Source organism: Humulus lupulus, chromosome 9 (assembly GCF_963169125.1).
Source record: "Humulus lupulus chromosome 9, drHumLupu1.1, whole genome shotgun sequence".
Classification (NCBI taxonomy): domain Eukaryota; kingdom Viridiplantae; phylum Streptophyta; class Magnoliopsida; order Rosales; family Cannabaceae; genus Humulus; species Humulus lupulus.
In genome coordinates this window covers 144,128,445-144,142,899 of record NC_084801.1, presented here as the reverse complement: position 1 = coordinate 144,142,899, position 14,455 = coordinate 144,128,445, and the positions used below count along the sequence as shown (strand labels likewise).

The window sequence follows — 14,455 nt, the reverse complement described above, 5'->3', positions numbered from 1 at the left end:
ATTTCAAGATGTACCTTTTTGAGTAAAGATAAATTTAAGGGCTTAGGTGTCCGCTTGGTTGCTTGACACATATTTGAATACCTTAGTATTTGAATATAGACACACATAGCGTAAGAATCTTCTAACATGTGGATTGGTTTGATATCCCTCTTTGACTTTTTGGAGACCACTTCGTATTTATCATTATATATAAAGCATTGAGGTTTTATTTATTTATTTATTCTTTTGTTGATTTCTGGTGAAGTTGTTGAGAAGCTTTCTTCAGACGCGAAGACCATTTCTTTCCAGGTGAGTTATATATATATATATATATATATATGTATATATATATATATTTATACCACATTTGAAATAGTCAACTTCATAGTTCGAAGAAAGTTTGGGGAGCATAATTGAACGTCGGCCTTGCATGGGTATAAAAATATATATAGGGCAAATGAATATATATTGAAGACTTGGGTATATATAATAGTTATATATATATTTTAGATTTTGAGTAGTTTTTCGGCCATGATGAGATTTTGGGCACATTTTGCAAATGTATTTTTAGGGTTTTCAGAATTATATTGAGATCCTTGATGTTCTTGATTTTCTTTGCTTTTTGATATGAAATGGGTAATGGGAAAAACTGAAAATGTGTTTATGGGCTTTGGTGTTTGTGGGCTTTTTCTAGGTTTTGATTTGGCAAGTATTTTGCCCAAAATTTGACTAAGTGTTTGAGACAATTTGGTGGAGCTAGTCTTGATATCACATATTTATTTGGGGATTGTAGAGAGTTAGAATTGGTGGACCCAATGTTATCCATCTGTCTTGGGATTGTAGTGTACCAAAGATGTAACACCCTACTACCTTAGAGCCATTACTAAGTGAATTTAAAATGGAAATTGTGCAACTAACTGACTCTACGAGGTTTCTAAAACCAAAAGTGTGACTAAACCAGAGTTTAAGGCTGTACTCTTTGAAAATGTTTAGTTTCATTGAAAACATTAAGTATCAAACATCTGGGATCCCAAAAATAAGGTTTACAAAATATTTACAACTCAAAAATAGATTTACACCAGGTTAACTATCAAAAGAATAAGTTAATACAACCATATACAAAATGCCCCCAACCAAAGCAGTCGGGCAGGCCGAACATGTACGCGCCGCCCCCACGCTCTCCATACTCATGGCCGGTTGACTGACTTCTTGCTTTTACCTGCCACACAGAGCACCCGTGAGCCGAAGCCCAGCAAGAAAACTCATACAATATATAACATATGCATAGAATATAGCTGACATATAATCCACTGATGAATAGGAAAACCATCAGACTGAACAAGCACGGCCATGCCGCCCCAGAGGCTTTACCTAAGCCTGGGGTCTCGGTCCTTACCGTAAGGATAACTCATATATCCATTGGGTCCCACCCTGGCTATAAGCATCCCATGTGCTAAGTGTTACTTCCGGCCCCAAGGCTGTTCTCGGCCTTCACCGCTCTCGGCCTTAGCCGTTCATTTCATTATAATCACACGTATAGTACGTTTCGAAATAATCATTCAAACATATAATAATTCATTTAAGGTTATACATTTGCACATAATACAATCTAGGGCCGTGCCCTGCAATATCACTGTGGGCCCATGCCCTGTTCTCGGGTGTTACGGTTTTCTTACATTTCAATTCGATAGCCTTGATCACCTGACTCCTCGAGCACGATCCTACTTGAGCCCTAGCGCTTACCTAAGCAAAATCCATAAGTCAAAGTCATTACCAAACCTCAAGTCCAAAACCTAGCCTCGGGACCAATCCCGAGCCCCTGGGAAGTCCTAGATCCCCAAAACAAAGTGGTGGAATCGAGCCCCAAACCCTAGGTCAAAACCCTCAACAAAAGCCCAAAAATCCCCTTCTGTGAACAGTGCAGCGCTACAGCGCTCTAAAGAGGGTGCTGTAGCGCTACAAGCAGAACCACACCCCCCAGAAACAGGGGCTAGCGCTACAGCGCCCAAAGACTAGCACTGTAGCGCTAGTTGCAGCCAGGCCACACCCAAAAATCGTTTCTGCGATTTTCCTTCAACCATTTCAACCCCAAACTTGTCCAAACCTTTTCCAAACCCAAAAACAAACTTATCAACACCTGACACTCATCCCAAGCATCCCAAGAACTCATACCCCAAGCTCAAGCAACCCAAAACTCAAGATCTACCATAATGAACCCTAAAACCAGAAATTCATTCAAACATCAAAGATAAGGTCTTAGAAATCATACCGTGGATGGAAATTCGACTTTGAGTTGAGCCCTAGACCTCCTTAGCTTGCTCCTTCACAACCTTGACCTGATTTCCCCAAAAATCCCATCTTTTTAGCTCAAATACACAGCTCAAACCAGTTAAGCCCTAAAACTGAAATCTCCAAGAACTTACCTCAAATTTCTGATGTGATCTTGCTAATCCCTTGCCAATCCTCAAGTCTAGCTTAGGATCCTTGATGCTCAGCCTACCCTAGCTCTCCACTGAGCTTAACTCCAAGAAAAATGAAGGGAAATGGTGGGAGAGCCACAAACCGATTCTTTTGGAACAAAACCCTTCAGCTTTTCTCTTTTTTCCTTTTTCTTCCTTCTTTCTTTCTTTTTCAGCCTTAACTCTTTTCTACTAATTCCACTAAGTATAAAGCCCCCTTTAACTTATCTCTAACAAGCCTAAAGACCAAAATGCCCTCCTCCTTAGTTCTAAACCTTTTATTAACCATGTAGGGCCATTTTAGTCATTTTACCAAATTCCCACTAATTCCTCAAGTGTTCCTAATAATTCCCACTCGCTACCCAATACCTGATTAATCACCAATTATACATTCCTCATCATCAAGATTAACCTCAATATATTTTCCAAATTCTCATTTAAACTCCCCAGGCTTAGCCTAAGCCGGGTATAGATTCCCGCTTTGACTTTTCCGCCAACCCGCTCATCCTAGGATCGTCTCGAGTCACAGATCACAGATATCAACACAGTCATGCCCAAAATGGCCAAATTACAAATATGCTCTTTCTAAGATAATCAGGTCTACATGCATACTAATTCACAAAGTCATGCGTCTCAAATAATCAAATAGTCATATAACGTGCATTAAATCATAATCATGCATTAAACTCATTAAAGTCACACACAAAATCCCATTATGCCCTCCAGGCACACTAATCAAGGCCCTTAAGCCTTATTAGCGAATTTGGGTCGTTACAAAAGAGGGCCACTCCCAAGTTGTTTATCCATCTAGGGATCGTAGGGTACCAAAGAGGGTCACTCCAAAGTTGTGTATCCGTCTTGGGATCGTATGGTACCAAAGAGGGTCAATCCCAAGTTGTTTATCCGTCTAGGGGTCGTAGGGTACCAAAGAGGGTTACTCCCAAGTTGTGTATCCGTCTTAGGATCGTAGGGTACCAAACTCCCAAGTTGTTTATCCGTCTAGGGATTGTAGGATACCAAAGAGGGTCACTCCCAAGTTGTTTCTCCGTCTAGGGATCGTCGAGTGCCGGATGAGGGGGCACCTCCATGTTGTGTACCTAGTAAATATAAGGACGGTCGTGGGGATGTGCCACCTAAAAACTTCTTTTCCTGACGTTGGGTGACAAAAAAGGGAGTACCCCTTAGGTTGTCCCTAGTGTAGGGAACTGAGTTGTAATACTTTGGTGGATCATGAATAAGTGTTACGCGCTAAAATGGGACACTTTTATTGGTGTGTAACGACCCAAAATTACTAATAAGGCTTAAGGACCTTGATTAGTGTGCCGGGAGGGCATAATTGGAGGTTATGTGAATCAATAGTGTGAGAATGCATGTTTATGAGTATTGGGTGACCATGCCGCGGCCCTTACCTGTTTTTGTGCCCATGGAGGGTTCTGTCAGGGGCCATGCCGCGGCGCTTAAGGGATTTTGGGATTTTGAGAATTTAGGCATGGGAATTTAACCTAGGGTGCTCGGGGTTGAGTCTTTTACCATATTTGGTGAAGTTCAATGTTCCGAGGACTGGAACTTGGTTTAGAAGCTCATTTAAGATTGTTAATGGTATCCTTTATCTTGGTTGTGACTAGGTGGTAAGCTAGGGCTCGGGGATTGGATCGCGCTCAAGGAGCATCGCTTATAACTAGCTCGTTTGAAAGCCAAAGGTAAGAAAGCTGCACCTGAGTATGTGGTTAGGTTGGGACTAAGTGTTCCCTATGTTTGTATGCATTGTTATGTGAATGTGATTAACCATGTGGACACGATGGGACTAAGAGCTCCCAACATTTGTATATCATGTCGTGAGATGGTGTTATTATGCCATGGGACATGCGATTACCGGCCTAAGGGTGTCGGAATCAATATTTGCGCACTGGGGCGCGGCTCGGCCATTGGGAGCTGAGGCAGTTTATTTGTCACTGAGCTCGGTTAAGCTGGCCAGAGTCAGTGAGTATTACACTGGGGGCGGCCCTAATGAGCCGAAGACAGTGTGTTAAATAGAGGGTGCGACTAAGGGCGCCAACCCTGAATGTTATTTGATGGATATGATAACTTACTGATTATACATGTGAATATTGTGTTATGGATATAGTTGGTTGACTGTCTGGATGACAACTGTTATCACTATTTGGATGAATGTTATGAAATATTGAATTCTTGGTTGAGCTTTGTGAAATATTTGATAAGTGTTGCTGATCTTGCTATGTTATTATGCTTTCTTGCTGGGCCTTGGCTCACGGGTGCTACGTGGTGCAGGTAAAGGCAAGGGTAGGCTGAATCGACCATGAGTTGGAGAGCTCTGGGGGCGAGGTGTACATCGTCAGCTGCTCGGCCGCCACGGTCGAGAAATTGTACAGGAACGGAAACCTAAAATGTATATTTTTCCATTAGAGTGGCTTGAACTATTTGTAATTTCTAGAATTTATTGTAACTAAGACATCTAAACCCTATCTTGAGTCTCCAAGTATTAAACCGTCATTTTTAATGAAAATAGCCTGTTTGTGACCAAAATCTTTTTATTCCTACTCTGATAATGGTATAGAGTCTACACTTTGTCTGAATGACTTGATTAGCAAGTCTTGCACTACTTTAAACACACAGTGTAACGGTCTTGGTTATCCAGGGCGTTACATGGTGTCTCCAGGGGAATCGTTATGTGAGAATAGAGCCTTTGAGGTTCTATGTCCTTAATGTGTTGTGCGAAATAGCCACTTAGGCTTTTTGTGTTGCAATATCATATATATATATATATTTAAGATTTTGACAACCTATGTCATGAATAGGAGTTTATGTCGAGCGTCGGGAGTGCATTCTACCCCGCATTTGTAGAGGTAGATTCCGATACTGATAGTAATGGTCAGCAGGTTATCATATGGATGGCGACTTTGGTGATGATGTCCTAGATGCTTTGCCTATTAATCCTGTTACAGTGGTAGATGATTATTATGGTGGGGATATTGAAGACCATGATGTCGTCGGGTTGGCGGTACCTGGCGAAGAAGCTCCTGTGATGGGTTATATCTTGGCGCAACTGGTTGGTGAAGATGATGGGCCAAGCTTTTCTGGCCGATCACAAGGTATTCTACGGGCAAATCCTGAAACCCAACTAACAGTTCCCCTTTTAGCTAAGATGAGATTATCTTTCGGTATTCCTCATAATATTAAGATGAGGTTACCCAGGTTTGTTGAACGGGTCGATTGGGATACCCCTGGTTGGTGTGGTCTGTATGAGCACACCTTTCATCAAGGCTTTAGGTTCCCCTTCCCTCCTTTTGTTTCAAAAGTACTTAACTGGTATCAGATAGCCCCTAGTCAGCTAATGCCTAATGCATGGAGAGTGCTTTTAGGCATCGAAAGCTTTACTGAGGTGTTCAGGATGAGTGTTGAGTTAGTAGAGTTTCGTGATCATTACACAGTGAGAGAACATGATAAAGAGAAAGGAAGATATAGTTTTGTGTCTCGTAATGAAGACGAGTCCTTGGTTTGTAATATTAAATCCAATGACTGTGGATGGAAAGAATACTATTGTTTCTTCCATGGAAAAGAAATGTTCTCGCCTGGAGCCGATAGGTTTCCTACTAGTTGGCGGGTATTAGGTAGGTGTTTCATGCTAGATTATTTTACCTATTTTTCTTGTGTCTTTTGTTTCCAACCCATTGAAATCCTAATGTTGGTATTTTTATTTTTGTAGATAAAGAATTGACCATACTTCCTACTCTGTCATACGATAGTTACCAGAATTAGAAGAAAATTTTAGCAATCCCTGAAAAACAACGAAGTTGGAAGAAATTGCTGAAGGAATCAAATTTGACTTCCAGTTTTCTTTGGAGCAAAGTTGAGGGGCGGAGTGAAGGTAATCTTATTATTGGACCGGATGGTCGAATTCCTGTTTTTTTGTTGAAGCGAGCTTTAGAATTGATTGGTATAAAGTTTATTCTTCTTAACCATCTGACAGAAGAAGAACGTAATCTAGCTGATAAGTTTTCGAAAAAGATGTCATTCAAAATGCCTTTTGGTCTTGAAGCCTTGGCAAAAGCCAAGAAAGCGGCGAGTAAGAAGAAAAGTCATTCGTCGGCTATAGAGCCATCAATAAACCCTGTGCCCTCAAAGAGTATTGCTTCTTCAAAGGCCATCGAAGGAGGAGGATCAAGCAAGAAGCTTAGGGTTGATTTTGATGAGGAGGAAGAAAATATCTCTGTCATTATTCCAAAGAATACTTGTGTGTATTCGAACCCTTTGTCTATTGAAGGATATGTCAAAGCCCTCTTGTGTCCTCGTGATGAGACTCGTTTGAAGGAAATGGGATCTGTTGAGTCATCCAATGATTTGGTGTCTAGAGCCTATCGGGTAAGCAACCTATTTTACTTATTTCATTTTTGTATGTTTTGTTTGCATTAACTCGTTTTTTTTTACAGATGCTCTCTAATGCGATTCATATTCATCGAGACCATCAATGCCTCAGAAGGGAAAACTGTGATCTTAGAAAGTCCAACACCGAGCTTCGGTCGAGTCTTACGAAAGTTGACGAGAGGCTTAAGGCAAGTAAGGAATTAAACGAAGAGTTGAAGAGGCAACTAAAGGATAAAGAGAGCGAACTAGTTAAGGAGAAGAAGAATTCGAGTGATTTATGTGCTCGGCTGGAGGACATTGCGGTGAAGGCCATTTGGAAAGCTCGTAAAGAACTGTTGACAGAGTTCACAGAAGGCAAGTCTAAGGATTGGAAGGTAGACGAAGAGTTGGAACTCTACATTGGTATGTTTGAGGATGAGGCTGGTCCTACCGACGGGGGGTCTATTGGTCCTGGGCTTGGCACGAGTGTTCCTCAAGATGAGGATGGGGGAAACCAGATTGTTGGACATGTCGCTGGGGATATTGTTGAGCATCAGTCCATTGTTGATTCTGAGGTGACTCAGTAGTATGTCGAGCGTTGTTTCTCGGTTGGACAATGTTTAGTTTGTCAACACCTAGTTTCTTTTTTTTTTATGCTTTGCTCTTTTGTTGGTTTAACATTATGATGTTGGTTGTTGAGACTTTTAAATGTTGAACTGTGCTCTCTGTTGTATTGTTGAGGTTTTTCTATGTTAAACCATGCTTTTCACTACAGTTGAATGTTGGTAGTCAACTGTGATTGATGTTTAATGAATATCATAGAAATTGACCAAGCATAAAGTGATTGTGATCATGGTCCTCTACAGGTGGTATGTGATTATCTCATATGGCACCATTGGTAGTATTCTACAATGATATCGGGCATTAGGCGACAAACAATAGCTATTCATCATCCATCTGTCAGAGATCCATTCATTGGTCTGAGGACCATCGAGTGTCAGATAGCCTATTTATGGCCATCCATCCGACTGGTGTCCACCATCCATCCAGGATCCGTCCATTTTTCTGGGGACTGTCGTGTGACAAAAAGTGCCAACCTAGGGCAAGCCATCCATCTGAGGATGGTCACGTAACAAGGAGGTGCAACCTAGGGTCATCCACTCATCTGGGGATGGTCACGTATCAAGGAGTTGCCACATAGGGTCATCCATCTGACTGGTGTCCACCATCCATCCGGGATCCGTCCATCCATCTGGGGACCGTCGCATGACAAAAAAGTGCCAACCTAGGGCAAGCCATCCGTCTAGGGATGGTCACGTAACAAGGAGGTGGCAACATAGGGCCATCCATCCGACTCGGGATGGTCACGTATCAATGTAACGCCCTGGCTACCCCAGAACAGTTACAGTGAACCGGAAATTTGACCCGGTACCCGAGTCCTTTGGTTAAAAACGTGATCTAGGTGTCATTAACAGGTTATGGTGTAAAACTAGTAAAAAGGAAAGGGCACTTTTCATTAAGTAAATTAACTGCTCATGAGCCTTTTAAAATGTTTACAAGTAGTTCAAGTTACAAAAGAGTTGCTACAGTTCCATATATACAATCTCCGCCGGCCTAAGCGGCAAAAATAGGGAAAACCCCTAGTCCCTCTGAGAACTCCTTGACCGTGGCGGTCAAGCGGCCCTGTATGTACATCACATCGCCCAAGCTCTCCACTCAAGGCTGGCTAAGTTTTTCCTTCCCTTTACCTGCACCACATAGCACCCATGAGCCGAGGCCCAGCAAGAAAACATAACAAAACATGATATAATATCATCAACGATCATAATAACCAGTTAGGACTATCAGTCCAACAAATAGGTGACAATAGCCAAAAGTCACAATAATGAGCATCGCTCCTTCCAGCCGTGTGACGTTAGGGCCACCAGGGCTTAACTAAATAGTGATTCATTTATAAATTCGTTTAGGACAGGTGCAAGGTGATTAGTCACCAACATAACCTTCCTCACGACTCTGGAGTCGAAACTATGGACAACGTCCCTTAGCCATGTGACAAACAGTCACCGGGGTCATATACCTTGGCTATATTCATCTGGTTGTAAGCCAGGCAAGCGCTTATAAGTTTCTCGACCCTAGGGTCGGTCTGGCATTAATGCTATAGAGCCATTCAATGCATGATTCTCGACTTTAGAGTCGGTCCCTGACTAGTCAGTGTCTCAAGCAGGTAATCAGCGTTCAATAGCATCTAATATGCAATCCATGTCCACATATATCAACCAACATGCCTCAAGTATCAAACCACGCATGTCATATACCTATACAGGGTGCAACTGTATTCAAACACCATTTTCTTACCTCTGGTTCAAGTGAGAATAATTATATGAACGACCCCTGAGAACGATCAACCTTTAAATTCCTCGACGGTCACCTGGTCATAACCAAAATATAGGATTCATCAATAAAAATGATAACTGAGGGTTCCCGAACCAAATCCCACCCCCCGAGACCTCAAATACTACCCAACCGGGCACTAGGTCCAACCCCGAGGCCTAAGGTTTGAATCCCTAAGCTAAAAACAACATTTTGGCAAAATTGTCCTTAAGGGCCGCGGCCCTCCCTGCTTCTGCGCCGCGGCGCGCCCTCAAACAGAGAGGACTCTCCCTCTGCCAAACGCCAAGGGCCGCGGCGCTCCCCTGATGCGCCGCGGCGCCCAGCCCAGACCAGCTAAGTCGGCCACACGCATCAGAATTTTAACCCTGCGTTTTCCCTCTCAAACCAGCCTCTCAAACCATCATAAAACCTCCTCCAACACATGTAATTGAACCCCCAAATAACAACCTTAGCTCACTCACACTAAACCCCAATCAACTAACACCAAAACTCCCTTTAATCCTCACTCCCCACATCAAAAACCATGAGTTAAAAACCAAAACGAAAAAACAGAGCATGTATAAAAACCAGTGGCTAAAACTCACCTTAGAACTGATTTTGGACCTCCCACACAAGCTAAAACAAGTCTCCAATCCAGCCCTTAAGTTTCCCTAGCTTGAATTATCACCAAGAACACAAAACCACCAAAGGAGCAATGAAGGAGATGAGGTACGGGTAAGGGAGAGGCAAACCCCTGTTTTTGTTCTGTTTTATTCTACAGCCTTCAGCCACTAAACATCATATAAATCCTCCCTAAAATGACCAAAATGCCCTTATGTCATCTTAAGCCTCTAAAGTCACCCCAAGGGCAAAATTGGTACTTCTAGCTTAACCCGTTAATCATAATTAACGCTTCCCAATTCCCGCTAATCTCAACATCCCCAAACACCAATATTTCATAACCCGTTACCCTAAAATCCCCTGTAACGCTATAACCTTTAAATTCACCCCGAGACTCACCCCGAGCCCCGAGCCCCGAGCCCCGAGCCCCGAGCTCAAACCTGTTATGACCAAACCGATAAATCATGTTTAAAGATCGTCTCATGTCGGAATACTCGAACCAATCCGCATTATAATGTGGTCTCACAATATATCGTTATCATACAAACAAGTATTCAATTATACCCTCAACAGGCCAAATTACCAGAATACCCCTGTAAACAAATGTGGACTCACGTGCATGCATTTAACATCACATTATAATATAATTCTCATAAACATGCATAAACACATTTAATGGCATAATTAGACAGTTATGGCCCTCCCGGCCTACTAATCCAGCCATTAACCATAATAGGGAATCCGGGGCATTACAATCAAGGAGTGGCAACCTTGGGTTAACCATCCATCTGGGGATGGTCATGCAACGAGGAGTGCCAACCTATGGCAATCTATCCATCTAGGGATGGTTATGTAAAATTGAGTGCTAACCTAAGATAATCCCTCCATATGGGGATGGTCATGTAACAAGGAGTGACAACTTAGGGTAATCCATCCATCTGGGATGGTCAGGCAATAGAGGAATGGTTGATTTTGTATGTAAGACTTGACCAAGTGTAAATTTTATTGTAAAATGACAATAATCATAATCAATATTTTTATTCTGCTGAGAAAACTAAAGTCAAGTTTCGAAAGAAGATATTCAAACCTTGAATCGTCATAAGTTGTCTCTACGATTATTGTCATGGTCTTCTCAAGCATTTCTACGACCTTCTCTTTTCTCCCCAGTCCAAGTGTTGGTATGTTATATGGCGATGCTTGGACTTGTTTTGAGTCTGAATTCTTATGCATTATCAGGTGTTCGTCCAGGTTCACTTCAGACTTCTGATACATGGATCATCGCACGCTACCCTCTTGACTATTATCTTTGAATCCTATTTAATGGGTAGTCATGGGTTGGCTTTCCTTGGCCAGTCTTCGAATCCTGAAATGTCAGGGGGTGTGGTCGACGGCAAAGTCGTCGACCCTCCGATGCTTAAGTCAATATTGTGATTAAAATAATTATAAAGATTAAGTACTTGTTTAGAAATTAGAGTTAAGAGTTTAGAAGTGATACTGTTTTATATGAACAGCGTTCCAGGTGTTACTTATGTTGCATCCATCATATGCTTGAAGTTTGTATGCACCTTGTCCTACTATTTTGGTAATCTTATAGGGCCCTTCCCATGTTGGACCCAACTTTCCAGCTCCTGCTTCTTTTGTATTTTGGAAGACCCTTCTTAAGACCCAGTCACCAACGTTGAATTGTCAAACTCTGATATTCTTGTTAAAGTGTTGTGCCACTTTATGTTGGTAGGCTGCGACCCTTATTAATGCTTGTTCCCTTCGTTCATCTAATATGTCAAGCTCGTGACCTATGTTTTGCCAGTTTCTTGCATCTGTCGTGTGCTCGAATCTTGTAGAAAAGAGTCATGTCTCTACAGGAATGACTGCCTCGATTCCATAGGTTAGCAAGAATGGGGTTTCTCCAGTTGAAGTCTTTGCTGTTGTTCGATAGGCCCATAGTACTCCTGGAAGTTCATCTGCCCACCTTCCTTTTGCTTTGTCTAGTCTTTTCTTTAGGGATGCTACCACAGTCTTGTTTGTCGCTTCCGCTTGTCCATTTGATTGTGGGTATCTGGGTGTCGAGAATGAGAGTTGTATTCCCCATTATTTACAAAAATCTTGAAACTCGATACTTATGAATTGAGAACTGTTGTCCGTCACTATCTCCCCTGGCACCCCAAATCTGCATATGACATTCCTCCAGATAAAACTCTTGACTTCTCGGTCCCTGACTTGCGCATACGCTTCTGTTTGACCCACTTGGTGAAGTAATCAGTCACTGCTAGCATAAATACTCTTTCAACCGACGTTGTTGGCATCTTTCCTACGATATCCATCCCCTACTTCATGAAGGGTGGCATCAATGTTGAATAGAGTTTCTCAGGCGGCATATGCGACACTTGAGCAAACCTCAGGCACTTGTCGCACTTCTTAACAAAATCAACTGAGTCTTTTCTCATTGTTTGCCAATAGTACCCAGTTTTAAGGGCTTTGTTACACAGGCTCCTTGATCCAGAATGGTTTCCACATTCGCTTTCATGTAGCTCCGTCAATATATACTTTTCCTTGGCTGGATTCAAACACCTGAGCAAAGGACCAGTGAACGATCTTTTGTATAGTCGACCGCTACTGAGGGTGAACCTGATTGCCTTTGTCCTTAGCTTTCTTGACTCGTTTTTGTCCTCCGGTAAAGTACCGTGGTGCAGGTACTTAATAATTGGTGTCATCCAAGATTGAGTGTCGATGGTGTTCGTTGATTGTTCTGGTTGCTTCCACATGGCTAGCCATTGCATGTACACTACTAGGATTGTAATCCCATTCTTAATTTGGATTGTCGAGCCCAAGTTTGCGAGTGCATCTGCATGGTCATTCTCTAATCTAGGAACTTGAACAATTGAAAATTTACTGAAGTATTTTACCTTTCTTTTACTACCTCAAGTATGTTGTCATTTTTTAATCTTTTGCTTGGTAAGTTACATTGAGTTGGTTGACCACCAACTGGGAGTCCGAAGTGACTTCAATATTCTTTATATTCAATTCCCTTGCTAAGTCAAGTGAAGCTATCAATGCCTCATATTCTGCTTCATTGTTCGTAGCTTTGAATTCACATCTAATGGGTCGTTGTATAATGTCTCCAGTTGGGGTTGTGAGCACTATCCCAAGTCCGCATCCTTTGTTGTTGCTTGACCCGTCAACTGACAATCTCCATTTGATATTTGATTGTTGTTCCAGACATAACAATTCCTTCTCCGCTTGAACCTGCATATCACTAGAGAAGTCTGCAATAAAGTCAGCTAATACCTGAGATTTGATTGCGGTCCTTGGTTGAAATGTGATATCATATTCACTGAGCTCTACAACCCATTTAGTCAATCTTCCTGAGAGCTCTGGTTTGTGTAGTATGGCACGGAGTGGATATTGCATGAGTACCACTATTGGGTAACACTAGAAATAGGGTCTGAGCTTCCGTCCTGCTGTGACGAGTGCCAGAGTAAGCTTCTCTAGCTGGCTGTATCTAGTTTCTGCATCCAATAGAGTTTTAGATATATAATACACAGGTTGCTGCTTACCATTTTCCTCCCTTATGAGAACGGCACTGACGGCTGTTTCTGATACTGCTAGGTAAATGTAGAGCGTTTCTCCATCTTTAGGCTTGGCCATCAGTGATGGTGACGAGAGATATGCCTTGAGTTCCTTGAGTGCTTTTTGACATTCTTTCGTCCAGATGAAGTTTTTGGTCTTCCTAAGCTTTGAGACGAAGATATGGCAGCGTTCAAATGACTTTGATATGAATCGGCTTAGTGCTGCTATCCTCCCATTTAAACGTTGTATATCTTTAATGTTCTTAGGTGGTTGGATGTTTTGGATTGACCTTATTTTCTCTGGATTTGCTTCTATTCCGCGCTTGGTCACCATGTAGCCTAAGAATTTCTCTGATGATACAGCAAAGGAAAATTTGGCAGGCTTAAATTTCATGTTATATTTTTCAAGTACCTTAAACGCTTGTTAGAGATGGTCGAGGTGGTCTTGGGCAACCAATGAATTGACTAGCATATCATCTATGTAGACTTCCATTGAGTTTCCAAGCATCTCTGCAAACATCTGATTAACTAGCCTTTGGTACTTCGCCCCCGCATTCTTGAGTCCGAAGGGCATGACTTTGTAGCAGAACGTCCCTCGTCCGATGATGAATGCTGTCTTTCCTTGATCTTCCGGATGCATGAGTATCTGGTTGTATCCTGAGAAGGCATCCATGAAGTTAAGTAGCTCATGTCCAGCTATTGCATCCACCATCATATCTATGTGTGGCAATGGGAACGAATCTTTGGGGCACACCTTGTTTAGATCTGTAAAATCAATACAAACTCGCCACTTACTATTCTTCTTCTTCTTCATCACAACAACATTAGCTAGCTAGTCAGGATAGTCGATCTCTCGAACAGACCCTATGCCGATCAGCTTTTGGATCTCTTCATTGATTACTTTGTTGCGTTTTGGAGCAAACTTTCTCCTTTTTTACTTGATTGGAGGATAGTCTGGGTCTATCTGCAACTTATGAACAATAATATTAGGGTCAATACCTGTCATGTCCTCGTGAGACCATGCGAAACAGTTATGGTGACTTTTCAAGAACTCAATGAGTCGAGCACGAAACTCAGGTGTCAACTTTGATCCTATTT

General features: G+C 42.1%; 1 protein-coding gene across 1 annotated transcript; it reads left to right on the top strand.

Annotated features, from left to right (window-relative positions):
• Positions 1-239: 239 nt before the first annotated feature.
• Positions 240-7,572, top strand: LOC133802081 (uncharacterized). Its single transcript, XM_062240327.1, has 4 exons — positions 240-288; positions 6,163-6,324; positions 6,427-6,818; positions 6,887-7,572. The coding sequence occupies exons 3-4, from the start codon at positions 6,465-6,467 to the stop codon at positions 7,385-7,387; spliced, it is 855 nt and encodes a 284-aa protein (XP_062096311.1). The 5' UTR covers positions 240-288; positions 6,163-6,324; positions 6,427-6,464; the 3' UTR covers positions 7,388-7,572.
• The last annotated feature ends 6,883 nt before the right edge of the window (positions 7,573-14,455 follow it).